At 44.2% G+C, this 27,468-nt stretch overlaps 1 protein-coding gene across 6 annotated transcripts; it reads right to left on the minus strand.

Moving 5' to 3' along the window:
• BTD (biotinidase) lies at positions 1 to 27,464 on the minus strand. 6 transcript variants are annotated; one of them, XM_087870187.1, is made up of 7 exons: positions 27,255 to 27,397; positions 24,813 to 24,969; positions 22,318 to 22,405; positions 10,215 to 10,362; positions 7,590 to 7,854; positions 2,376 to 2,525; positions 1 to 1,417 (listed from the first exon to the last, which is right to left on the minus strand). In XM_087870187.1, the coding sequence occupies exons 5-7, from the start codon at positions 7,836 to 7,838 to the stop codon at positions 245 to 247; spliced, it is 1,572 nt and encodes a 523-aa protein (XP_087726313.1). In that variant the 5' UTR covers positions 7,839 to 7,854; positions 10,215 to 10,362; positions 22,318 to 22,405; positions 24,813 to 24,969; positions 27,255 to 27,397; the 3' UTR covers positions 1 to 244. The 6 variants fall into 6 exon arrangements, with proteins under 6 accessions (XP_087726313.1, XP_045647668.1, XP_087726314.1 ...); XM_045791712.2 differs by lacking the exon at positions 10,215 to 10,362 and having other exon boundaries at positions 27,330 to 27,464; XM_087870188.1 differs by lacking the exon at positions 22,318 to 22,405.
• Between the last annotated feature and the right edge of the window lie 4 nt (positions 27,465 to 27,468).

The following is a 27,468-nucleotide window of genomic DNA, read 5'->3' on the forward strand; positions in this document are numbered from 1 at the left end:
TAAAATATAAACTGACATTTATTTTTGTTTTAGCTCTTAAACCCAATTGTGAAATGAGAGACTTGCTGTAAGAAGATGTGGCTTGGAAACAATAAATGTGAGCAGAGAATACCAGAAAAGACTCACTAATTCACATGGAAGAGGAAGTAGGGGGACTCAGCCTTCCCTACTTCATCCCACAGCCCCCACGATGGGCAGAAAGGTGGTCCCAGTGTTTGCGAGCTGTAGCCTGGACCACACCGCCCTAGTCCCTCTCATACAGCCGCCCATACAGAGCTGCCGTCACCAGGCCAGAGGACAGCCCCCTCTTCCTCAGGAAAGAGTGGTCATTCTCCCAGCCAAACTGATCCGGGGTTTCCAGGGTCATCCCTGAGGTAAGAAGCAGAGGAAAGATATAGGAAGTACTAAAGTTCCCCCACAGGTGAAACTCAAATCTCCCTGTGGCCTCTGTGATCTCCTGCCCGCAGGTGTCAAAGCCAAGACCCCCACATTTGACCAGGGCGCAAGCTTGCACGTAGTAAGTGCCGTGCACAGTGTGAAGACCATCAAAGACCCCCAGGGCATACAGCTCGTTGGACAAAGTGGGCCTCTGGTACAGTAAATAACAGCAGAGGCCATTGGCACAGACGCGGAGGTAGCCCTCCTTTCCCCACACAGGGACCAGGGTGAAATTGTCATACATCATCTCAGAGTGAAATGTGGGAGGAGCGTTCATGTTCCCTTTGGTAGCTCCGTCACAGTGGACTTCCTGAGCATCCTTCTCACAGTATGGATCACCGGCCAGGAGTTCTAAAAACTTACTATGGGATGGGTCCATTTTATCCGTGGCGTTCTCTGTACCAGTGAGACCCAGTGGGTTTTTGGCTACTTGTGCAATTATAAGATGACCCCTGGAGTCTTCCATGTCATGGTGCCAAAATGACTTCAGAGGGCTGTGTATACCACTTCCGGTCATCCCCAGAGACGAGTGGTGGATGTTAGCAGCTAGTAAGTTGATGCCAAACGCAATGGCAAAAGCTCTCTGAATCTGAATGGCTGCCAAGAGTGGGAGCTGGTTCATCCAGGCAGTCGGGTACACGACGTGCTTCACCTCAGAGTCTCTGAGGAGTCTAATGGCAGGGTCGAAGAACAATATATCAAAGCAGGTGAAGATGCCAAATTTGCCAGCAAAGGGGGTATCAAAGATGACGTGATCCACTTTGAGAGGGGTGTCAAAAGCTGCCTCAAAGTAGAGGTTGTGTTTGCGGTAGCGGTCAACAAGGGTTCCGTTATTGCTGAACACAACGTTCGTGTTAAACTGGTATCTTCTGTCATTTGGGCACCCTGGGTCATTGCTATGACAAGGCTGCTTCGTCCCAAGATTGGCCACCAGGAACATATCTCCCTTGATGGCCATACAACTCAGGCGCTGGAGGACCTAAAGAAAAAAAAAGTATAAATAATTTTTTTTAAATCCTGCCTTTTATCTTATAATTTTAAAATAGAAAAGTACCTCTACTGTGTTTGTAATATGTAAACAGCTATCATAAATCAGTAAAAAAAACACTACAGAAAATGTGCATAGGATATGAAGAGATGATTCATAGAAGAACAAATACGAACATCTGAGAAGATACTCAACCAGATTAGTAACGACGAAATGCAAATTAAGATCATGAGCTCTCATTTTGAACCTTCATAAGACTGGCAAAAATTCAAAAGATTATTCTATCTTGCATTGACCAAAGGGTGGGAAAACAGGCACTCAGACTATTACTAGGGAAGTAAAGTGAAATAAAGATCTTTTAAAAGGGAGATTTGGTACTCTTCAAAATAATTTAAAAAGTGCGTATCCTGTAGCTGAGAAATTCCATTTCTAGGACTCTTACCTTACAAAAAAACTTGGGCATATTTACGAAAATATATGTACAAGGATATTCATTGCCACATAATAGCAAGAGTTTTTTTTAATAAAAAGCATACAGCATGCTAAAAAAGAGGATGTCAGTAACTATGAGATGTATAGAAAAGACTGCTGATGGCAGTTCTGTAGGAAGAGAAGTAGGGTGATGAGTGGGGTGTGTGTGGAGATGGACTTCCGTGTTTTTTGTTTTTTACTTCTGATTGATTCGTTTGTTTTCTAAGCCTATATTCATGGATTTCCTGTGTAATTAATAAATAGAACAACCCAGAGATGAGTAAAGGCCCCGTAGTTCCAGACATTATTTAATGGAATGAAAATGTAGCACAGGGAGTTTGGGGAGCCTGGCTTTCCTTTTTAGGATCCTAGGGTCTCCTTTCAGTCTCATTTAACGTGGCTTGGCTTTGGCCCCTGGCGTGGCTCATCTCTGCGTGCCTTCAGCCTACTGAGGAGGAAGGCTGGGACCCTCACGTACCTCTGTGTCATTGAATCGGTGGGGCTCCAGGCATGGGTTCCACCTGACCAACCGGGGAGATGGCATGAAGTCCAAAAATGGGTAAACAGATGTTCTTGTAAAGTTGAATCCGTGAATGCCATCTTCTGGAAACACTATAATCTGTACACCCTGTAAGTCAGAAACATCAAAGTATCGCATGTTATCAGATAACAGGAAGACCTCCTTCTTTCATTTGTTCATTCTTTCATTCCCTCGTCTGACAGCCATCTAGCAGCTGTTCTGTGCCAGGAACCCAGAGGTATAAAGAGGGCGGCTGGACTCTCCTTGGGGATCTTAGTCTTGGGGAAGCCTTCTCATTTGGCCTAATTGTGAGGGAACAAAGAGGGCTTTAGAAACAACCATTAACCATACCTGAGGTCGTGTCAGGGAGAGAGGGAATGAGTGGGAGGGGAGCAGAAGGCGGGCGTTGGCCAAGCAGACAGTCAGGAGGGGTGTGGAGTTCCTGGTGGTGCAGTGGAGGAGGGGACCCAGTACAAAGGCCTCGGGTACTGGGCTAGGTCACAGATGGGGTGTCTCCAGCCCAGTGGTTTCCACTCACTAAAAATCAGATGGGGAGCTTCTGAAAAAAACACTCTGCTTAGGGGCAGTGCTCGGTCCCACTCCTAAAAAGTCTGTTTCATTTGACTATTGAAATCCCCGGGTGATTTTTCTTTTCTTTTTTCTTTTCTTTTCTTTTCTTTTCTTTTCTCTTTTTCTTTTCTTTTCTTTTCTTTTTCCTCTCCTCTCCTCTCCTCTCCTCTCCTCTCCTCTCCTCTCCTCTCCCCTCCCCTCCCCTCCCCTCCCCTCCCCTCTTCCTTCCTTCCTTCCTTCCTTCCTTCCTTCCTTCCTTCCTTCCTTCCTTCCTTCCTTCCTTCCTTCCTTCCAAGATTTTAGTTATTTTGAGAGAAAGAGCAGGGGTAGGGGCAGAGGCTGAAGGAGAGAAAGAATCCCGGGCAAACTCCATGCTGAGCGTGGAGCCCAATGCAGGGCTTGATCCAACGACCCTGAGATCATGACCTGAGTGGAAATCAAGAGTTGGATGCTTAAACGACTGAGCCACCCAGGCGCCCCTCCCCGGTGACTCTAATACGCAGCCAAGTTTGGGACCCACTGGGCTGGTGGGAAAAAGTCAAGTGTGTTGATTTCGGCATAGAAATAAGGATTTGCTCTAACTTGCAGTTCTCCAACTGGAAATCAGGAGGCTCCCTTCAGAAATCTAACCACCCAACAGGCTTTGTCCCACACCTGGAGACACCCTCTCCCTGACTGTGATAGCCTGGGGCTCCTGTGACGTCTGCAATAACCTAATGAGATCCAAACAAGTGGGGTTCCCTCAGCTCTCAGCATCAGGGCCTCCTCCTGCTGCTCTCCAGGTACACAGCTTAAAATGTCAACTTGAAAGGTGGAGGAGGAAGGCAGAGAAGGTCTGAATCATCTAAAATAAGACGCACTGCAAACTTTATAATATTTTTTTTTCTGGTTAAAAAGCTTCAAAAGTTGAACTGTAGGAAACTCAGAAAATATTAGTTAATATTAGTTTAGTTTTTCATTTTTTCTCTGTATAATTGAGATAATAAATATTACAAATAATAAAACAAGACACGTTTTCCATCTTGACTTTTCGCACTACCTAGAGCCTCAAGACTACACGGATCCCGTCAGAAATATCATCTGCAATGGCTACGCTATATTCAAGAGGCCACCACGGTTCATCAGTGGGTCTCTGTCTATATTGTTCCCAACTTTTGGTGACCATCTGCATCCAGGGTGCTCAAAACACTTACTGAATGAGTGTTGTTCACAAGTCTTTGGATCTCTGATTATTTCTTTAGAATGAAGTCTTACAAGTGAAAACACTGGCTCAAGGAGATGAAGAGTTTTCCGTTCTTTACACCGCCGAACAGCCTTCCAGAGAGACGGTGCCACGCATACCCCTCCAGGAGAGCGTGAGACTGGTCATCTTACAGCATCTTGTAAAGCAGAGTTATTGCAAAATGGGAAACGAAGATGAAGAATGTCTGCCTTTCTAACATATACTAGGGTACTGTTTAACAGGCTCAAGGATTCTTTAGTGAATGTATCACTGTTTGGCTTTGTTATTTAATAGAAGATCACCTCAAAGATGATAACTGCATTGCCCTCTAGGATGTTAGCTAGTTTTGTATTGATTCGCAAATTAATTTCAACCTTCATTTGGCTGACTAATACACTTCTGTTCCTCAAATGCCTTTTTTTTTTTAAGATTTTATTTATTTATTTGACAGAGATAGAGAGAGAGAGAGAGAGAGAGAGAGAGCGCGAGCAGGGGTGGCAGGAAGAGGGAGAAGCAGGCTCCCCGCCAAGCAAGGAGCCCGATGCGGGACTTGATCCGAAGACCCTGGGATCATGACCTGAGCTGAAGGCAGATGCTTAACTGACTGAGCCCCCAGGCGCCCCCCGAAATGCTCTTTTAACCAGCTTTACCATCTTAACTGATTTCTTTATTAATCAATTAGTTAAATGACGTGTCCATCCTATATTTGTATTAGAGGCATGTTTTTAACTTCTTGAAAATTATACTTGGACAAATGTTTTCCTTTGTTAAAAACAAAACTCTGAGAACGTTGACTGGTTCCCTTGGACAACAGCACTGAAGTTATGTACACATTAGATTAATACTAAGGTTAAACTGCATTTCCTGAATACATATTTTCCAGGAATAAGAAGAGGAACCAAACCTGAGCCAGGGCAGAACTTTGGGTCTAATGCGATTTGTGATTACCACTCCATCTAGAAAGCAATCAGCACTCCTGATAAACGAGCAATTCTCTGAGGGACCTCAATGAGACCAAGAGCTCCTGAGGAATTCAGGTTGCCAACCCAGTTGACTGACCAGCCTAGTATCTGTAGTTGGACTCCTTTGCTTCCCCATAAATACCTCTACCAAGAGGGAAGTACTTCAGTTGGCTTGTTCAGGAACCCCTGCCTTCCAGCAAGTTTGATACAAAGGTCTGACACATGCTTGGCATCAATGTGTCTTAGAAGTTGCTTTAACACATACAACCACAAGGGAGCCGAGCTGTCTGGAAGCACTAAAAATGATCAGACCACCAACTTCATCCCTGCTCTTGGACCACACACAGAGAAGACAAGACGCAGCCGGCATGGGTTCAAGAGCACGGCAGAGGTGTCCTTCCGGGCAGATTCTCAAAAGGCAGGGGATACTACAGTCGCCGTCTCCGGGGTTCAGAATGGTGTTTGCAAACATCTTAGAACAGTCTATGGACAGGATGGAGGAGCACGAGGCGGCTGATGTGTCGGCGCTGTGCAAGCAAGCTCCCCTGCACGGAGCGCTCCGGAGTGGATCTGTGTCATCGGGAGGTCTGAGGGCACAGCCTGGGATTTTTTTACACTGACTTCAGCGCGGACATCAATGAGGTGTGTATCGAATGTGTGAATGACGTGAAGGTAACTGATATGTAAGATGTTGGTAAAGATCCCCAAATAGCCCAACAGGCTGGAATGATGAAATTTCACAGCAGAAATGTGAAGTCATGCGCTCAGGTTAAAGACGTTAACTTCGTAAGTACAGCATGGCACTTGGCAGCATGCGTGTCTGTGTGTCTGAAAAAGGCTCGGGAGTGTTGACAGCAAATGCCTTACGAATCCACAGTGAGATGTGTCTATCAACAGTTCTGGGGACAATGTCTCCAATGAGAATGGTGCTAGATCTCCTACCCCTGCCCTCCTCAGAATAGGGAGAACTTCCTACAGCTCTGAGCACACAGATAATCTGGAAAGTGTTTGGTAGAAGGGATTTATAGCCTAGGGGAGAGATGCCGGGTTTGGGGGGGGGGGTTGGGTCACAACAGCCGGCCTCAAATCTGTGGAAGACAGCACGCCATGGTCAGGCCCTCAGTCTGCCCTGTTTAGTTCAGAGGACAGAACGATGGGAGGCAGTTGCAGGGAGGCCCATTTTTCACTGAAAGGAAGACCTTGCCAGAAGTCCCTACTCTCTCATGAGACAGTGAGTGGTGGGTTACAGAAGGCTTTTAAAGGAGAAACTGGATGTGGGGTTTGAACAAGAGAGAAGTGTCTCTCATCAGAAGAAGCTGGACCAGGTCTTTAAGTTCCCTTCCAATATTTTATACATGTGTATATTTTTTTAAAAATAGCCTATAATTTTATACACACACAGACACACATATATATTATGGGTTAGAATTTTAAATGTAGCACTAGAGAGTGGCTGTCCTGGCCATCCTGACCGCCCTGAACAAAGACAGGGGCCGCCAGGGGCGGGGCCTACTGGCCTAAGCCGTTCTGGCCTCTACGCTCACAGACAGGGGAGGTTGTGCTCACATGGGCTTTACCTGCTGTCAGGCAGGGCAGGGCTTCCTCACGCAGCAGCGCTTGGGCTCCCCACCACCCGGTGAGAGTCCAAACTTCCCTTCGGTTATGGGTTTCCCAACAGGGCACTTTCTTGCAGTGACATCTGGCACCCACATTTCCCCTTGCGCCCCACCCTTCCTGGCAGGAACGGCACGTGTGGGCCAAGCAGGAAGCCTTCACAAAGGCTGGCACCGACCTCCCTTTGTCCATCTCCGTTATGTCTGCAGAGTTCTCAGACTATTCATGGTCTGGAACAGGGACCTGAAACGAGCCCCAAATAATCTGAAGGTGGCAAATAGCAGGCCTGCAGATGCCTACTATTTTCAGTGCCTCAGAGAGCATGAGAGACCGTCGTGCCTGGTAGTTTCCAGATTTTTCTGTGCATGGGAATCCACTGAGGAGCCTTAAAAAATCCCAGTACCAAGCCCATAGCCCCTCCGACTCTGAGGGTATGAGACCCAGGCAGCCACTGGGCAAGCAGTCCCTCTGCACAGCCACTTGGAGAACCAGGGATCTAGCCCTGGCTTCTCAGACACGACGTGGAAAGCAGCACCTGGGGATCTCGGTACAATGTTGATTGACTCAGCAGGTCTGGGGCCGTACCCAAACTCTGCATTTCTCACGGGCTCCAGAGGGCTGCCGAGGCCGGCTGATCCAAGGACTACTGAGTGGCGATCCCCTAGCCACCTGACTACTTCTGCTCCGCTTTAGCAGCTGGACTAATTTTCCAGAGGGGCTGCAGGAACCACCGACCGAGAGCCAAAGAGCGATCTGCCCTGTTCTACCAGACAAGCCGGGGGTCCACCCTGGAGCATTTCTTGCCTTTTGGGCTGCGATCATCACTTGCTGTTCATAGACGTCGAGGTTCTGGTTCATTAGCTGCAAGGCCTGCTTGCGGCTCATGACAGCCAGCGGGTCGGGAGTCAAGATCGACTGGTGCTCATACACGGCGGCCACGTAGTGTTCAGCCTCATGGTGATCGGCCACGCGTGGCTCCGTGGCGTGGACTCCCAGGGCAACCACGTAACAGCCGCAGAGGAAAAGAGCAAGCTGACGGCTGGCTCCAGACATAATGCAGACCGTAAATCTGGAACGTAAGGAGGCAAGGGGAAAACAGCTGAATAAAGAATCCTGCCAAGAATGTAACTTTCGCAGCTGTGATTTATTAGTCCCAGCAATTAAACCTCCCCACCGTGATACCGCAGCTCAAAGATTTGTTTCATGTGCCTAATAAAAGAGTATGTGTTTCTCTCCAAACACGTAGCGAGCTACATTTAAAATGGCTCAGGGTGTGAGTCTGGTTTTAGAACATTTCCAAAACAGACGCAGTGTTTGCCACGATTTTCTTACCCAGGATTCAGCAAGACGCCAGCACGTCACTACTCGCCTTCCTGGCCACACACTTAAGTTTCAGGCAAGAATGATTACTGTGGTTATTTTACATAATGCTGGGACACAGTCCACATCCCACCAACCTGCCCTCTACATGCGCAAGCACGCCGACCATCCGCACCGGCTCTGACTTGTGATCCCGGTAATACGGCTCGGCTTTCCTGGCCATAAAAATCCCATGGATTAAAATTCTCCCGGTCTTTCCTTGGTCAGTAATAAATATAAAGGGTAAGTCCTTCTTAGCACTGCATTCTTTATTTGGTGCAGAGAAGCTGCTGACTTCTACTTAAATGCCAGTATCTACTCTCTGTTACGGGCAGGTAAAAAGAAGTCTCCCAATCAAAGCACTTTTTTCCTCCTCAATGAATTTACTATTATCAGTGCACATCATCACCTTCTCAGCCTCTGTCTCTGCGATTCCAGAACTCTTGCTCCAAAGCGTAATCATTTGGAAATAAAATCCTTTTGCAGTGATAAAATGCAATTTTCTAGAAAATAAACTAGAATTTTCTAGAAAACACACTAGACTTTTCTAGAAAGTAAACTCGGCTTTGTAGGTCCTACCATTAAGAGATTAGAGGTAAATTAGGTCAGTGACAATGACATTTCTGTGTGCCCTTTTCCCCAAGAACAGTTTTTATTTTTAATGGTTGTGTGTTACTATGTGCCTTGCAGCGAATCATCCAATTCTGCCTTGAAAAGCAGCCTGGCCTCCCAGCTGAAGGCCCTCCCCTCCACACACAGATCCACCAGAGGCTGTGCCAAGACCGGGCCACTTGCTCTGTGGAGAGGTTCTGGGGCTGACCAAGTGCCCAGGAATCCAGATTAAACATCAAGATAACAGGGGCAAGTCAAGGAATCGTATCTCTGCTTTTTAAAAAGACAACGACACCCTGTCCAAGTCTGACTCATAACTCCCATGTTTGCATTTTTAAAACCAAACTCTCCAGGCCGCAAATTTCCTTTTATTTTTTTCTTATAAGTTCCAGAAACAAAAATAGCCACAAGCATTTTCCACAACGGAACAAGGACTAGGGATGCTCAGTCAGGATCCTCGCAAAAGCAAACACTTCTCAGGCTGAGCAGGGCTCCTCCCGCCTGCCCCTCACACTGTTCCTTCCCGCCCCAGGGGGTAAGTGCGCCAAATACCACACCCCGGGCTTGGTGCCATTCATCTGGGACACTGAGCAATGTTTGAAGATTAGAACAAGGCGCCTTTGAGTAAGCAGTCATGAGTTTTTGAGTAAGAAACAAAAGTATAATTGATAAGCTCTCTTATCTGAATTTTGCCTCTGAAGACCAGCAAGGAATAACTTTAAGTCTCAAAATCTAGTTTCCATTCCTCCTCTGGCTCCATAATGATGATAATGGGGAGTGGCCGGGAGGGGGGGGCACTTTCATCTTCAAAGACACATTCCCTGTATTGCTCAAGTATTAGGGAATGGCCTCACTAAGAGGGGGGGAAACTGAGCCTGGGAGTGGGGAGAGTTGTGCGTGCGAACCAGAGTGCCCGGTGGAGTCTGGTCAGGAGTTCCTGGGGCCCAGAGCGGTGGTCACGATGTCCCCTGTTCTCAACTAAGAGTGGTGTGTCACCGATTTACTTGGGGATAGAGAACATGTGTTTAAGTCTCCGGACCTGCCACGTAGTAAAACCAGGAAACTGTGGAACCGGCAAGATACCACATTTCTTTCTGTTTTGAGAAAATAAAATTTAGATTATTTACAAAAGGTGCCCAGTAGGAGAGCTGTAAATGGCAATCATTTGTGTGTGAACAGAGGTGGGCTGATAATGAGAGGTTAGGCAGATTCTACCAGGGATTCATGCTTGAAAGAAGCAAGCTTAATGAGGTAGGACAGAATGAGGAATTATAATAAAAATAGCTACAACAGTTCGCCCTTCTGAAGAGTGGGGAAACAGCAGCCAGTGGAACCAAACTGGCAAATGCTGGCTTTCCCTCTTAATTTGGCACTACACAAATGGCTCAGGAAAAACTGAACAAGGCCCGAGGCAAGGGCATACCAGGTGGGAGAGGGTGACAGGGACATCATCCAGACCTGGTTTCCAGGGGTTCCCAGGCGCTGGCTCACGACAAAAAGCACAGGTGGACTGGGGTGTGGGTGCTCCCTGGGCACAAGAAGGTTCTGGAAGTCCTGGCGTTCTTGGAAACCCAGCAACAGATCTCTCTTTAGAGTTGGCCAGGACCTGGACAATAAACAAAATGGTGAGTAAAGGTGTATGCTTAGCCTGAAAAGGTGGGTACACATCCTCTTCCATTGGAGAGCATTTGACAGGCAAGCTTGAACTGCAGGAAAGCCTGGCGCCAAGGCCCCATCTAGGTGACCATGTGCCTCCACACCCTGCTCTGTCCACTCTGCCACCACAAACCTCTGAGACGGGGGCACGGGCCCGCAAGGTGCCCTGAATCCCCCTGCCAGGAAACAGCACAGCCGGGAGGGTGCTCACTACAGACATCCTGCGACACCCGACTGTGAGCCAGATGCAGGCACAGGTGTCGGGGACAGCCCCGACCAAGCCCGGCCCTTCCTCAGCTGGCGCCCCCTCAGGATGGATGGGGACACGGACCACAATCAAATCAATCCCTAGGATGTCCTATGGCAGCAAGTGCAGAGGAGAAATAAAGGCAGGAAAGGGGTCAGGGAGAGCCTGGCCTGGGTGGGGGACAATTTTAAACAAGAGGTCACAGAAGGCCTCAGTGAAGTAAGGTCTGCCAACAGTGAGAGAGGAGCCATGTGGATGCCTGGGGGGAGTGTCCCAGGCAGAGAGAACAGCTGGGTCAGAAGGCCCAAGAGGGAGCCTGCTGAGTGGCTTCAAGAAACGGCAAGGATGGGGCGCCTGGGTGGCTCAGTCGTTAAGCGTCTGCCTTCAGCTCAGGGCGTGATCCCGGTGTTCTGGGATCGAGCCCCACATCAGGCTCCTCTGCTGGGAGCCTGCTTCTTCCTCTCCACTCCCCCTGCCTGTGTTCCCTCTCTCGCTGGCTGTCTCTCTGTCAAATAAATAAATAAAATCTTTAAAAAAAAAAAAGAAGAGAAAAAGAAACGGCAAGGAGATGGGGCACCTGGGTGTCTCAGTCATATAAGCGTCTGCCTTCAGCTTGGGTCATGATCCCAGGCTCCTGGCACATGCTCTCTAATACATAAATAAAATCTTTTAAAAACAAAACAAAAAGACAACAGCAAGGAGAGCAGTTGGGCTGGAGCCCAAAGCAGAGGGAGGTGGCAAAAAACGAAGTCCGAGAGAGAAATAGCAGGCCCCCCTCCCTGCTCTCTCACACTTCCCACAGTTGCCCTGTCCTCTCCCCTTCTCCTCCTGCTGGAACAGCCCATGAGATCCAGTTCAAGCCTAAGTCAATCACGACAGTCCTCTGCTCAAAATCTTCCAGTGACTCCCCACCTCACGTGGAGGGAAAGCCACAGACCTTATAGCCTGCCAACAGGCATGATCGAGGAGGCAGGAACTCACTGACGGTGGGGAAAGACTGGCTACAGTGACCTCTTAAGCGAGCATCCGATCTTTCCACTGCCTCAGAGAAGCCCCTGCTTCGCATTTCCCCAGGAAAAATACTCCTCTGACCCTAATCCTGGCCAGGCAGGTTCTTGTGGTCGGTGAGAAAGAGAAATCAAAGTCAAGATTACATGGCAGTCTATTTTGTGGAAATTTGCTAACATGTCAGTCACTAGTTATTTCTGTGCACGCGAACTTTTACTTCCACGCTGCTAAGTGATTCATCTTGATAATTAGCTGTATTTCCTTCCTCGCCATACTATTACAAAAGTATCTTTTGCAATAAAATGAAAGGATTATTATTAAAGTACTCTTAATAAGAGAATTTCAGAGGCAGGTATACACATTTAGAAATTTATATATAGAACTACTGATCATTTTAATTAAAGTTCTTGTCATTCTTTACTTGTCAGGGAGAATAACAGACCCAGGACTGGGAAAAGAGGCAGCAAAAGTCAGCAAAGGAAATGGCATATCCTGTGGAACAAAGCCGGAGGGACCTGCCAAGTCATTAAGGAACCAGCTCGGTCTATGTTTCTGTGTGTATCTGACAGAAGGCCCCCGAAGACATTGTAAGGTTCCAAACAGTTTAAAACTTTTTCCCATGAAGGTCGGGATATCCTTGTCTGGATCCTTTTATGTAAGGCGAGATAATGTCCAATCTCCACCTAATTTAGATAATCAGAATTTAAAGAAATCCCCAAAGAGACCTTTTATTTCCTAGAAAGCCTCTTGTTTTCTGGTTCTCCCCTCTGCCGCTGCTAGTCGTGAGCTGATCCATGACTGGCCCCCGGAATAAGAAGCCCCACAGTGGGTTAGCTTGGACAGTTTCATGGAAACCTATCCACCGACAAGACTTTTGATGTCTCCATTGGAAATGTCAAGTGTAAACACTTGTGAGTGGCCAGTGATGATGACGTCAAGAGTCAAAGCTGAACTTAAAACAGCGAATAAATTACCCAGTCCTCTGAACTGACCTGCTAAGTTGTGATTTCACTTTTTAAAAAATTCCACCTATTATGAAAAAAAAAGAGAGACTGACATACGAAAGTGTAACTTTGGACCTGACCTTTGATGAGGGCCTATATCTATCTCGTTGACTAGTTTATCTTAGGACACCAAATGAGCAATTGAAAGATCGTGACACTTGAACCTAACTATAAGTCATCTCTCTTTTCCTGAAATGGGAAATTACCTTCATAATTTAAGTCAAATAAAACTTCTCCCTGAAATGCCCAGGTGTTTAATGCAAGAAGGTGCTTTGTTTTTCATTTTCTTGGGTGGACAGAGAGAGCCCAGTGGAGACCGAGTTTACAGGTTCACCACTGCCACCGTGTGGACAAACTGAGGATCATCAGCCCAAGTTGGTTTGCTCTTCAGTAATACAGAGCAAAGTGATTCTTAAGCAGTAAATGGACTGTTTTTCCTCCTCTCCTTCTCCTTTTCATTGATAACACTTCATCTATCTCTTTTACAGTGAAAACAAAAAAAAAAAACAAAAAAAATTGATTTTCCAAGATGTGGGCCTCATGAAAGCTGTTTTTTATTTGCCATGCTTCCAGGACCTAGGGCATCTTCTATTTTCACGAGTTGTAAATTTGTTGCGATTTTTTTCTCTCACAGCGGTACACCCCATAGGATGTGGAGTGTTTCCTTTGTTTAAATAAAGTTCCTGATTTTAAAAGAATAGAACAAGGGCAATAGATAGATATTTTGTTATATAAATAGAGAATCCATCTATAAACTTAAATTATACATTTATAGATAAATACATAGGTAATCTGAAAAATCTCCTATGTTCTGCAAAAATATATCAGTTTCCTTCTCAAAAACATATCTGAAATACTTAGGGATCAAAACTGAATCACTGAGGATGGAAGTCTTAAACTGTGGTCCAGAGACTTTGGCCAGGGAGCAGGGAAAGAGCCAGAGAAGGCTTCTTCTGCTGCCAGTCTTCAGAGAAAAGAATGACAGGGCCATTTGCGGCCACTCTGCTCTTCTGGAATATTTACAGCTTCCAGCTAGGCTTCACCTTCTTCATCCTCCAAGAATGATCATCAATTTCTCTGAAATGAGCCTCAATGAATGTCAGCAAGAAATTGTTTTTCAAAGCCCTTGGGAAGTTTCTCCTCCATTTCCTTGTTGGAAACTAGAGTCACTGGAAGAACCACCTTCTAGACAATGAAGACCTGAAGGCTGGACATCTAGGAGAAACACAACCCGTGCATGGAACACATGCTGTCCCAAGGCCACAGGTCAAATTTTTCCAGGGAGATGTGCTCAGAAATGTGGGCAACGTCAAGGCTCTTTGTGATATTAAGTGTCTGGACACAACATCTCTAAGGGGGAGAGGGTGAAACATCACCACAAGTCCATTACCCGTGCTCTTATGCGCCAGTGCTCAGCCATGAAAAACCAGATCCCAGGACCAACACGATGGTGGCGGTGCCCCTGATGCAGACCACGAAGAACGAGCGGATGGGCACTACAGCCAGAGAACCATGTTCCCCGAGGCAAACGAGCGGATGGGCACTACAGCCAGAGAACCATGTTCCCCGAGGCAAACGAGCGGATGGGCACTACAGCCAGAGAACCATGTTCCCCGAGGCAAACGAGCGGATGGGCACTACAGCCAGAGAACCATGTTCCCCGAGGCAAACGAGCGGATGGGCACTACAGCCAGAGAACCATGTTCCCCGAGGCAAAAGAACAACCCTCCATAAAATAGCCTGGAAACACTAAAAATGAATGATAGTAGGAAATGTGAAAGAAACAACAACAACAAAAAAGCGAAAGCAAAACAAACCACTAGACAAAATGTGCCAAAGTCCACTTACTTTCTCCTGTGGAGAAGCCAGGAAGTATATATTTGGGGGAGGCACAGTCAAGATCACCAAGAGAGAGACAGCAAAAGGCCAGCAAATGGGTCCAAGTACTATGGGTTCTGAGTATCTAGAGAGGATACTCTTGACACGAGCATGGTGGGAACGTGTGGGTGACCCACAGCACAGGCAGGTGGTCAGTGGTATTCAGTTAGAGGGCAGTGCACAGTCAAGAATGACAGTGACCTTTCAGCCTTTCACTAACTTTTCTGTCTTCTCCACCCATGGTATGGTAAAGGTGTAAAGAAATGGTCAGTATCTCCACCTTTTTCTCTCTTCCTGGAAGCACCAAGCGTGTTTGTTTTCTTCTGTTTTGATTAGACCAGTAATTTCATGCGTGCCTCTGGCAAAGGTCCTAGCTCGGCCACAGCTGCATCCTGGTTACTAACACAAGCCCTGTTGCCTGATGCCCTCCAGACCTCCAACTGGCCCTCCTACGTCCTCCAACTTTACTTGGCATGAGGGTCCAGGTCCCCCAAATGCAGGGCTTTCTGAGGCTGGTGGAGGTGTAGAGCTGGATGGGAAGGTCTCAGACTCTTCCATCATAGGCTGGTGCTACATTCCTCAGCACGAGGGGCAAAGCAGAAAAGAGTCTAGCTCTTCTTCCGAAAGAGATTACTCCTAAACTTGAAGGGGATCAATATCCAGAGCCAGGATTTAACTCAAATTGATTTTGTCCAAAAGCCTACATTCTTTTTGTTACTGCACTCAAAATAACGGGAGGAAGCATTTGATTGAATAAGTGATATTGGGATGACTGAATTACAAGCAATTTTTAAAAAAGATTTTATTTCTTTATTTTAGAGAGAGAGAAAGGGAGCAGCAGGTCCCCTCCTGAGCAGGGAGCCTGATATGGGCCTCCATCCCAGGACCCTGGAATCATGACCTGGGCCAAAGGCAGATACTTAACTGACTGAGCCACCCAGGCGCCCTGAATTATAAGCAATTTGGAATTAAGTTTAAACATCTTAGGCCATATACAAAAATAAACTCAAAATCAAGAGTTAACTATTGAAGGATAGGACAACTAGCATAAATTAGAATCTTATATCAGATACTTGATTCAACCACTTTCTAAAATTTAAAGCAGTTAACATAATAGAAGAAACAGATTGACAAAAATTTACATGCAAACTATAAACATCAAGACAGCAGGTATCAACAGGCAGTGAACAGGAGCACATTGAAATGAGAAGAAAATAATCATCAACAAACACTTTGAAAGATTTTAAACTTAGGTACAAAATACACATTAACTGGTACTATTCCAAGGCATTAAATGTGAAAAAAATAAACTAGTAAAGTGATAACTTTACTGGGGGAAAACAGTTTGACAATTCCTCTTATGAATTCCTTCTCTGTAATTCTTCTCTGTAATGCCTATTATGAATTCCTTCTCTGTAAAGTCTCCTTCTGGGACTTTATCTTAGGAGTCGTTCCAAAAACAAGTTAGTTGAAATGACAGCATATCATGGAAGTAAGAATACAGGCTTTTGAGTTTCAACATGTCCGAGTTCAAGTCTTGGTCTGATTTACTCATTTCCTAAGCTTCAGTAGATTATCTGTGATAACTAAGCTTCCGTTTCTTCATCTCTAAGTCAGAAATGAAAATACCTGACGTAAAGTACTTAGTGTTCAATAAATGGACACCACGGAAAACTGACTCCCGACAGGTCAAAGTTGGAAACAAACAATAGTCAATAGGAACAAAGTTATGAAAATTCATGTATATAAACCAGGTAGAACATTAAGCAAACACTGAAAAGACAGTAATGAAGATTCTGCTGATGGACTGTATTTAAGACGTGCTAAATAAACATACAACAAAAATGTTCCTATATTTGCAGTGAGAATAGCTAAATCAAACACAGACACAGGTGAACAAAGCCTGGAAAAGAATGTGAATTAACGAAAACACAGCAGGTCATCTTATGGGGGCTGAAAATGTTTTCTTCAATGTTACCCTGTTTTGCCAATAAATGAAAAACACAAGGAGAAAAAAATAAACAGCTGAGACGTCTGGTATATAGGCTGGCGTACAAGGAGCCTAGCAGCAGCCCTCCTATTGGTGGTAAGTCAAACCCTGAATGATCTGAAAACCAACAAGTCGTCTTCATGACTTCAGGGAACTGAGGTGGAAATTAGAGAGACAGATGGGAGGATGCCAAGCGTCACCCTTACTGCAGCAGCAACCTCCATGGGGACAAGGACTAGCACAGGGAAACTTCAATTGTCACTGACAAACTTTGGAGGCTCAGGGGATCCCACCAGGTTTAAATACTGCAGGAGGGCCAGGCTTTTGTGAGTTTCACCTCCAGGAGCTCCACGTTCTCACAGCGAGCACTGGAAAGAAACCTCCTGTTTCTGGCACGGAGAAGGGGAAAGCAGCCAGAGCATTCTCTTCTTCAAGTGGCCTGCCCTCCAGAGTAACGGTTTCACCAGAGCTAACTGATCAAGATTGTATCAGAGCCTGATTAACCCAGAGGAGGGCAAATGCGCACCTCTGGCCTCCTTTCGCCATCCTGTGAACTTGTGAAGTTCACAATCCAAGGCACAGGCTCTCAAGGAGAGAGACTCCTGCCGCTCCAACACCCAATTCCGCTGGGCTGAGCATCTGAGGAAGAACTAGGAGGGTATCTGTCAGTGTAATCAGCTTTCCCCAAAGCCCCGCCCAATGACTTCATTTAAATTGCCCTGGCCCCTAAGGGGACTCCTGAGCGCTCCCAGCTACAAGGAAGGCTGGCAAGAATGCTACATTACCAGGTGCCTGGGTGGTTCTGTTGGTTAAGCCTCTGCCTTCAGCTCAGGTCATGATCCTGGGGTCTTGGGATTAAGCTCCACATCAGGCTCCCTGCTCATCAGGGAACCTGTTTATCCTGCTCCCCTGCTTGTGCTCTCTCTCTCTCAAATAAACAAATAAAATTAAACTTAAAAATGCTATCTTACCATCTTGAGTAAGGTCAAGTTTTGCCAGATAAAATGCAGGAAGCCAAGTTAAACTTGACTTTTGGATAAACAAGTATATTGGGACATCCTTATGCTAAAAATTATTTATTGCCTATCTAAAATTCAGGATGTCCTGTTTTGTTTTTCTGAATCTGGCAACGCTACCCATAAGTGACCAACCAACCACTATCATGACCTCTACACTTATCACTTCCTTTAAAAACAACAACAACAGCCTTTTCGCCCAGTGTGCATCCTTAGGCATGATAGTTTAATCTTTCCTATTTAAAAACATTGATAGAGTCTTTAAGTCTCTTTTAATCTGTAAGTTTCTTTTCTGTCCCTTGTACTACCATAAAATCAACTTGTTGAAGAAGCCTGGTCGTTGGGCCTATCGATTTTCCAAAGGAATGGATTTTGTTATTGCAAATGCGTGGTGAGGTTCAAACTTTTCCTCTTTCCTTGGCATTTCTTGTAAATTGGTAGCTGGATCCAGAGACTGAGTCAGACTCAGAGACCATCCCTTTGGCAAGACTATGGATGGTTAATTGTGTATTTCATCACAAGGCACGTGTGTAACTCTCTTCATAATCTTAGCACAAAACCTTGATACTTAATGCCTTTATCTATTCACTGGGGGTTGCAAAATGTTGGCCTTCTAATTCTATCACTATGCTTTATTTATTAATTGGACTACTTTTCATAAAAGACATTCTCTTTTATCTGCAATTCCATTATCTAGTTGTACAGTGCATATAGGAAAGGCAGGATAAATGCTAGGTTCTCTCTCCCATTCTTTATAAAATCAGTTTTCAAGATAATGAATTGGTTCTCTATTATTGTCTGAAGGCGACCAATTTTTAAAACTATCATTTATGAACTCATATATCTAAACATATTTGATGAGTTTCTCTCCATTGCAATTATTATTGTTATTGAAACTCGGAACTATCCCAACCTTGGCCAGCCTCTCTGAGTTGGCTATCGATTCCTCTTGATAGGACCCTAGAAGTTTCTAATAGCTTCTTTGTAATCTGACATCAAACTATGTCCCAAGCTTCTCTTGCACATTTCTTGGCTCAGGTCTGGAACTCATCATTTCTCCAAAGAGTCTCAAGTCCAAAACTGATTCTCTGAAAAGACTAGTGAAATTAAACAAATCTCCATCAAGACGGATCAAGGATAAAAGCAACAAATATGCACATGAACATAAAGAAGAACTTAAAAGGGAACATTACAAAGATTTAGAACTGATTATTTGATGTTCAGGAACAAATGTATGTTGAAGAGATACGTGGATGAAACAAAACTTTCTAGGAAAATAAGATTTACCAAAACTTTCTAGGAAAATAAAAGACAAAAAAAACAAAAACAAACAAACAAAAAAACCCAGAGCAGACCTATTACCCAAGAAAAATTAAATTCAAAGACTTTCCCCAGAAGCACCAATCGTGGTCTACTTTTCAGGGGAATTCTCCCAGACCTTAAAGAAAAAGATATATACTGTATCTTTTTTATATGAAGATATTTATACATACATATTTTATACAAACTGTTCCAAAACTTCTTTTTTTTTTTTCCCAAAACTTCTCTTTAAAGATTTATTTATTTGTTTTGGAGAGACAGCGCATGACCGGAGGAGCAGAAGGAGACGGCGAGAGAATCCCAAGCAGACTCTGTGCTGAGCACGGAGCCCAGTGCGGGGCGTCATCTCATGACCTTGAGATCACAAGCTGAGCGAAACCGAGAGTTGTACACAACCGACTGTGCCACCCAGGTGCCCCCCAAAATTTCTTAAAAAGATGGTATAACTTTGATACCTACACTATAAGGATAGCTCAAGAAGGAAAATACTGGTTGACCCTCACTCTTAAACACAAATGTAGAAAGCCTAAATAAAAATAATAGCAAATTGAATTAAGCAATGTATAAGAAGAAAATCATCATCATGACCAAATTGGGTTTATTACAAGAATGATGAAACATTTAATATGAAAAAGTATACCAACTTAACTCACTGTATTAACAGATTAAATGAAACAAAATGCCACTTGTCAATGCTTCTTATCTATATTGTACTAGAGGCCCTAGGTAGTACATTAAGACAAGAAAAAGAAATATATAAGATATAGGAATAAGAAAAGAAAAAAACCAAACTTTCACTAATGATATGATTATCTACAAAGAAACCCAAGAGAATCTATGAGCAAATTATAATTAATAAGAAAGTATAGTAAAATACTTAAATTTAAGGCCAACATATGAAAATTAATTGCATTCTAATACAGAGGCCCCCTAAAACTAGAAAAAGCAAATAAATAAATAAAAAGCAAGGTACTTAGGAATAAATATAAGTATAATGAAATATTTTTATGGGAAGACATTAAGGAAGAATAAAATAAATGGAGAGATATGCTTATGGTAAGAAAGACTCAATAATATAAAGACATTGTTCTATCCAAATTAATCTATAAATTCAATATAATTCCATTTGAAATCCCAAGGAGTAATTTATGGAACCTGATAAACTGACTATATAATATGCATGAAAGAGAAAAAGGCCAAGAATAGATCTGGTAGGCAGAATAATGGCCCTTTAAAGATGTTCACATCCTGGGGCGCCTGGGTGACTCAGTCAAGCGGCTGCCTTTGGCTCAGCTCATCATCCCCGGAGTCCTGGGATCAAGCCCCACAGTGGGCTCCCCGCCCTGGGGGGGGGCCTGTTTCTCCCTCTCCCTGCTGCTCCCCCAGCTTGTTCTCTCTCTCTCTCTGTCACATAAATAAAGAAATAAAATATTTTTAAGAAATGCCCAACTTTAAAAAAATAAAAAAAATAATAAAGATGTTCACATCCTAATCCCCAGAGCCTGTGAGTATGTTGGGTTACATGGCAAAGGGGAATTAAAGTTGCTAAAGAGCTGACTATAAAATGGAGAGATTATCCTGGATTATGGGGGTAGGCTCAATGCAATCACCAGTGTCTTTATGAGTGAAAGAAGTCTAAGAAGGAGAACCAGAGGGATGGTAGCATGGGAAGATTTTGGCCTGATATTGCTCACCTTGAAAATGGAGCCAAGAATGTGGGAAGCCTCTAGAAGCTAGAAGGAAGAAGACACGGATTCTCTCTTAAGGCCTCCAGAAAGGACTGCAATCCTGCCGGTACTTTGATACTATCCCAGGGAGACCCACTGCAGAGTTCTGAACTATGGACTGTAAGATAATGAATTTATGTGGTTTTAAGCCACTAAGTTTGTGGTAATCAGTTATAGCAGCATAGGACACTAATTACAACAGACAGGATGGTTTCAAAAGAACAAAGTAGAAGGACTTTCCTGCCAACATGAGACTTATTTTAAAAATATAGAAATTAAGGTAGTATAGGATTGGTGTTGGGATGTAAAAACAGCAGATCCCAGAGACAGGCCTCACATATATGGAAACTTTATATATGTCAGAGATGACATTATGGATCACTGGGATAAGAATGAACTATACCATGATGGACAATGGATATTTTGGGAAATTCTTAAAGATTTTGTTTATTTATTTGAGAGAGAGAGAGATAGAGAGCAGGAGTTGGGGGAGAGGCAGAGGGAGAAGGAGAAGCAGACTCCCCACTGAGCAGGGAGCCCCGCTGTGGGGCTCGATCCCAGGACATGACCTGAGCCGAAGGCAGACGTGTAACCAACTGAGCCACCCAGACACCCCTTTTTAATGTATTCCTTAAGCTGGGAGCTGGGTACATGTGTATGTATCAATTCCTGTTCCTATTCATGTGTCTGAAAGTTGTCATAAATGTTAAATATAAACAAATTTTAGAGTGAATAAAACAATAACTCAAAGGTTATGATACAGACAGAAGTTTAAGAGCTTAAGCTCTTCATCATGAAGCTGTCCCTCACTTGGGTTACACCCCAGCGGTTCAACTCCGAACCCTGGAAATCAGTCAGAGATTCTGCCCTAGAGTAGATTCTTTGTTTTGCTGACACAGCAAACAGATTAAAAGCAAACAGAACAATAAGGTACAATTTAAAAAGCTAAAGGAAGGGGAGTGTAATGAAGGCTAATGGCCAAACAGAAGAAACATGAAAACAGAAACATTTAACTACGGGGTACCATACCCAGTGCAGGCCACCCCCAGGTGTGGAGTTCGATCACACTGAGAAGTACTAGAGTACCATTTCTAAGCCATTTCAGATAAATCTCCCATGTCCTCATAGCATGACAGAGAGTTGTCACCATTTCTGCTGCACTTTACACGAAGTAAACATGTTTATTAGTGATTTAATGGTTGTTCATGCTAAACTACCCTAAATTTATTTTTTTATTTTTATTTATTTATTTATTTATTTATTTTTAAGATTTTATTTATTTGACAGAGAGAGATACTGTGAGAGAGGGAACACAAGCAGGGGGAGCGACAGAGGGAGAAGCAGACTTCCCGCTGAGCAGGGAGCCCGATGCGGGGCTCAATCCCAGGAACCTGGGACCATGACCCAAGCCAAAGATGCCCAACGACTGAACCACCGAGGGGCCCCAAACTACCCTAAATTAAAAAACAAAAACAAAACCCACAGCCAAACACACAATGGATAAAGATAAAGCTAAAAGAGGGAAACAATGTTTCATCAGTTTCTGCCCCAGAGTGCTTCCAGCTCTAGTTCTGGGTCTGGGTGGCCACTAAAATGTGGAGCAAAGCTGCTTGCCCATCCAAGCCAAGGGCAGAAACCCCAACTTTCTCTAGGTCACAGGACAACTGGGAAAAACTCCCAGCACCGGTCCCCTGCTAAGAGGCATTCAATCTGACCTTGATGTCTCAATAATAAAGCTGCTTTTCACTGGTTTTGCTTCAAGCTTCTTTCTGAGCTTTGGTACTCTGCAGTCCATAAATTTAACTAGAAGGAAACAAAATCAATTTAACCTATTTTACTCAAAGAACCATTTTACTATATAGTCTATTTTCTACTGTTTATTTTAATGTATTTCGTATAGCATATTTCCTGCTGTACAGTGTTTGAAGTTGGTTTTAAAAACAGTGTTCTACATAGATGCCCCTTTTTTGTTATCGTTGCTTTCTTTTCATTGGTATTTAAGATATTTGGTTTCAGTTTTCCCTTCCTTTATTTCAGCCAATTTTCTTTTCAGCCATTCTATATTACATCACCAATAACCCTAATTCATTTCTTCATTTGATATCCAAACTCTTCCCATCTTGATAAAATATGTTTGTGAGAGAATTTCTCAGAGGTACAGCTGGTGTTCTGTGCTTTAAATAATCACAAGGATTTTTACTGTCCTTGTTAGTTTACTGAAATTAAAACATACTATCATAATTTGGGGGCCCCAGGAATTACCACTACCTTTAGAAGCTGATGAGAACAAAGGCAAAAGAAATGCAGCTTAAAGTAGGTCTCCTTACAGTCTGCAGCCCACTCTTAGATCCCTGAGATGTGCAGAGCGGGGCCCTCCTTAAGGAACTCATGGCTGTCTTAATGCCTTCATGTTTATGTTTTATTAAAGACTAAAAATAACCTTATCTTCACAAGGTCCTAAAAGCCTTGCTTCAAAATTCCTTAGACACTTACTTTACCTTTATCCCTCCTCCCTCCACAAACTTAGAAGTATATAATCAGTCACTCCTCACAATCCCCGTGCAGCTCTTTCTGCTCACAGGTCCTGCTATAATAAAATCACTTTTTTGCACCAAAAAGTCTCGTCTCAAGAATTCTTAGCCATTCGCTCTCGCACCCAAAACTCTTCCAAATATCATTATTTTAGCACCCAACGTGGGGCGCGAGTGCTTTCATCTGGACTCTGAGACTCTGTGCAATCTCGACTAGTAATTCCTCTTCTCTTCCCTTTAGTTTCATTTCCTGGGCTTTTCAAGGAGTATGCTGGCTCTTATTCGAACAGCTTTCACTTCGATTGCTCAGGCTGCAATCCTCTGGACCGTGGCTACTCTAGTGAGGGAAAAGCCTGCCTTTTGGCTGGAAATTAGTACACTGGCCTGAATGGTATAAGACCCAGAAACTTGATGCACTCTATTCCTGTCCTTCTGTTTGTTTTTCTTTATTCCTGTCCTTAGGCTTGGGACAGCCTCCTAAAGTCACTAGGACGCCTGCCAATCTTAAGACTCCCATGTGAGGTTTCCTCCTCATTGGTCTAATGTGATCCCCTTCACATCTCTGGTCTAGCCACTTCAGGCCACAAGACTTCCACTCAGAGCTGGCCGAATCTAGTATCTGATTAAATGAAAACCCCACCGGGGCCATTTTCCTAGGGAGGTCGGCTGTCAGGACTCTATGTGTTGGAACGCTGCTGAGATCATGATGGGTTTCTACCTTTACTGTTTTTCATCAAGGTCCTCTACTGACTACTTAAGTTACTAACTTGGGTAATTTCCCCTTGTAAAACTTTTCTGGTGTTTTCCATGGGTTAGAAATGGCAGGTTTTTCACAGCGTGGCAGGGCACAGTATTTTGGTATATTCACCAATACCATTTGTAGTCTAGAATGCAGTGGGGAAGAGAGGGGATGCAGGCAATCCCTCCTATGGGGCCTTTACAGCAGGGAAGGTGATCAATAGTGATTTCGTTGGAGGGGCACATCTGGTTGCTTGGACACCAGAACTCCCGACATATCCTGCGTGGGACACTACCCAAGGGTCGGGAGCAATTTTTGATAACGGGCCTTCTCTAGGCTTCTTTGGTTCCCAAGGTCTCTCCCATGGCATGCCTTTTTAACCCACTGGAAACAATTTGGATTGAAAAATTTAAGAACTGATCTTCTTTTGTAACACTGCATTGCCTCAATATAGATCTACCAGATATCTTCTGCAGGAAACAGGGCAAACGAACTGAGGTACCCTATATTCAGCCCTGAATGGCCCTAAATCGGGACATGATTTAAGGAGCTCTTGCAGAACAGGTCTGGCCACTAATCAGGCTGATAAACTCCCTCCTGATATACTGGATGATTGTCTAAACAGGCCTCCTCCAAAAAACCCAGGTTGCTGGAGGAAACACAGGCCATCCCTAATGAAGGGGATGCTGACTCTCTCTCCCTGTTCCTCCCAATAGACTCAGGTTACTTTAGTTGTACACTTTGATGACCGGCTCTCCTGTTTAGAGAGCATATTATCATTATGTTAGCCTTTTCTTTTTAAAAAAATTAGACTTATTCCTTCTTTGACCTCCCTCCATGGATAAACAAAAGCAAATGAAAAATTCCAATAAAACATCCAACAAATAAAATTCCATGTCTACCACCAATGAAAGTAATAAAGAATATGGTTAATGCTTACGAAGTCTGCATGGAAGGGGTCTGGATAAATCACAAAGAATCCTATAATCACAGTTGGATTGAAAGGAGTTGCTCCCAGCGCCTGCTAATCCTGGGGAGGAGGACCGTCATCACTTCTGCTCAGTCATCAGACCAAGTGAACAGTGGAACGTTGCACCCTGAACCAAAGACAGAAAGGTGAAAGCAAGTTTAAACAGTCTCATTGACTTTTCCCTTTGCTAAAGGACAAAATCCAGTCAAATGAGAATTTATCCTTTTTGCAAAACCAGTTAATGTGAATTCAGGGGCTTTGTTCCAATTCATAGTATAGTTTTCACCACGCTTTAAATGGAGTGCTTTTTTACGTGATTCTTTTGACACAGAAGTAGACACAAGGTTCATCAACTTCTAACCACCTATATAGTCTGTGATGCCAGTGTCAAACTAGCCTCAAACCTGTAAATCCAAACTAATCAGTATTACTCTGGTAACAGGCAATCATACATTTAATTGTTAACGTATGCCTCTAGCATGAGTACAGAGCTAGTGGTTCCAAGACGGGCTGCAAATCAAGATAACATAGCAGCTTTAGAAAATATATAGGTGCCTAACTTGTTCTAACACACTAATTTAAAAAATATGGTGTAGGGCCCAAGGAATTGTATTTTTAAAAAGTTTTCCAACTGATTCTGATGCAATGGGAGTAGACTGTCACATAGGTACTAATATAAACAATACTACCTGATAGAGGAGGGGGGGTCCATGCTTCTCAAACAGAGACAGGAGACAAAGAACAGAACTACTCAAAGCCACACAAAGAATATTTTGCATATTTCTGGAATGTCAGTTTCACTTGACAGGTAGTTTAAAATGTCATTTTTATTTTGGGTGGTGATTACATAGGTATATACAATTGTCAAAACTTATTTAACATTTATGATCTGTACATTTAATTGCATGTTTATTTTACCTTATAAAAAGATAATATTTATATTAAAATATGGATACACTTTGGAGTGGAATGCAAGATTTGCATTTATGTTTTCGAGGGGCTCTGAGCCATCAAAGAAATCTCCCTCTTTAATGGGCTGGCTACCTTACATAGGCTAGTCCCCGAATCCAAAGAGGCCACTATCACACTCTCTCCTGCTTACGGTGGGAGGTGAAAGGAAGACCTTTTGAAAGGGCCCAGGACTATGGTTTGGAAATCTCTGGGTTTAAAAATCCTTTCACTTTCAATGCTTTTCATTCATTTCTCTACCCATCACCCACTGTCCTCTCCTCTCTTTACCTTTCACATATTTCTTGTCTTTTTGCTTTAAAACACTCAAAAATCCTCAAAACTTTAAAGTCACTCTTTGTTATGGAGATGGTTTAATGACTTGTGGAGTCCACACCCACAGAAATCACATATTGCAAGCATCTTTTTTGGCTCAAAAATGCGTGTTGTTGTTGTTTTTTTTGTTTTGTTTTGTTTTGAGACACCCCAGCGCCCCTCAAAAATGCATTTTAAAAGGCTATCAGCTACAGGGACTGGTCGACAGGGACTGAATCTAAGAACTATGAAAACCCACATTTCCTGATTTTGGAAAAGACAAAAACGGAGGGAGAGTGGAGAGGAAGAGTGTGTGAGTAGCAAGAGTTAAAGAAAACAATGACCAAAACAAACTAGGTTCAAGAGCGCCTGGGTGGCTCAGCCAGTTAAACATCCAACTGTTGATACTGGCTCAGGTGTTGATCTCAGGGTCGTGAACTCAAGCCTGCCTAAAGTAACTAGGTTCAAGGGTTCCTCCTTGTCTCCTGTAGCCTAAGAGTACAAGTTTGGGATTCTGAGAAATGGTGTGAGCAGTTACTTTCTGTCTCTTGCTTATAAATTCGGTGTCAGGGGCACCTGGGTGGCTCAGTCCTTAAGCGCCTGCCTTCGGCTCAGGGCGTGATCCTGGCGTTATGGGATCGAGCCCCATATCAGGCTTCTCCGCTGGGAGCCTGCTTCTTCCTCTCCCACTCCCCCTGCTTGTGTTCCCTCTCTCCCTGGCTGTCTTTCTCTGTCAAATAAATAAATAAAATCTTTTAAAAAATAAATAAATAAATTCGGTGTCCTCTCTAATATTGGGGTAGAGAACATACACATCCTTTTATGGATTAATTAACGTGTACTAGTTAATTCCTATGTTTCACGAACTGCATAGTTGTGGAACTTCTTCAAAGTTACAAAAGAGTGTATGAACAAAGAAGCACATAGCAAACGTCTAGGACACAACACGCTGAACTACACCGGGACCCAAAGACAACACTGCACAACTCTAGGCTCCACCCAGCCCACCCGGGTCCCAGCAGCCTTTGCGAAGCCTGCCCTCAACCCCTAAGGCATAGGGGGGAACGGGGGGAGGGGGGCCGCGCGCCACGCCCCCTTCCACAGCCTCCTAGCCCTCCTGCTGCCCCATTATGCGCATGCGCCACTTGCCTTCGCAGGCACCCCCTCACGGCTCCGGACGGTAATCAGAGAAGGGCGAGAAGCCTCCGAGGTCTGGCTCCTCACCTGCTTGGCGTAGGCCTCAGGCTCCTGCTAGTCCCGCCTCCTTCTGACGCTCTGACCCGGCGACTGGAGGGGCTGGGGAAACGGGACGGTTCTGATTGGAGAAGGAGTGTGTTTACGTTCTCACCTCACCCCGCGAGCG

The sequence above is a fragment of the Ursus americanus genome, chromosome 20, assembly GCF_024610735.1.
Source record: "Ursus americanus isolate L20-20 chromosome 20, mUrsAme1.1.p, whole genome shotgun sequence".
Taxonomy (NCBI): Eukaryota; Metazoa; Chordata; class Mammalia; order Carnivora; family Ursidae; genus Ursus; species Ursus americanus.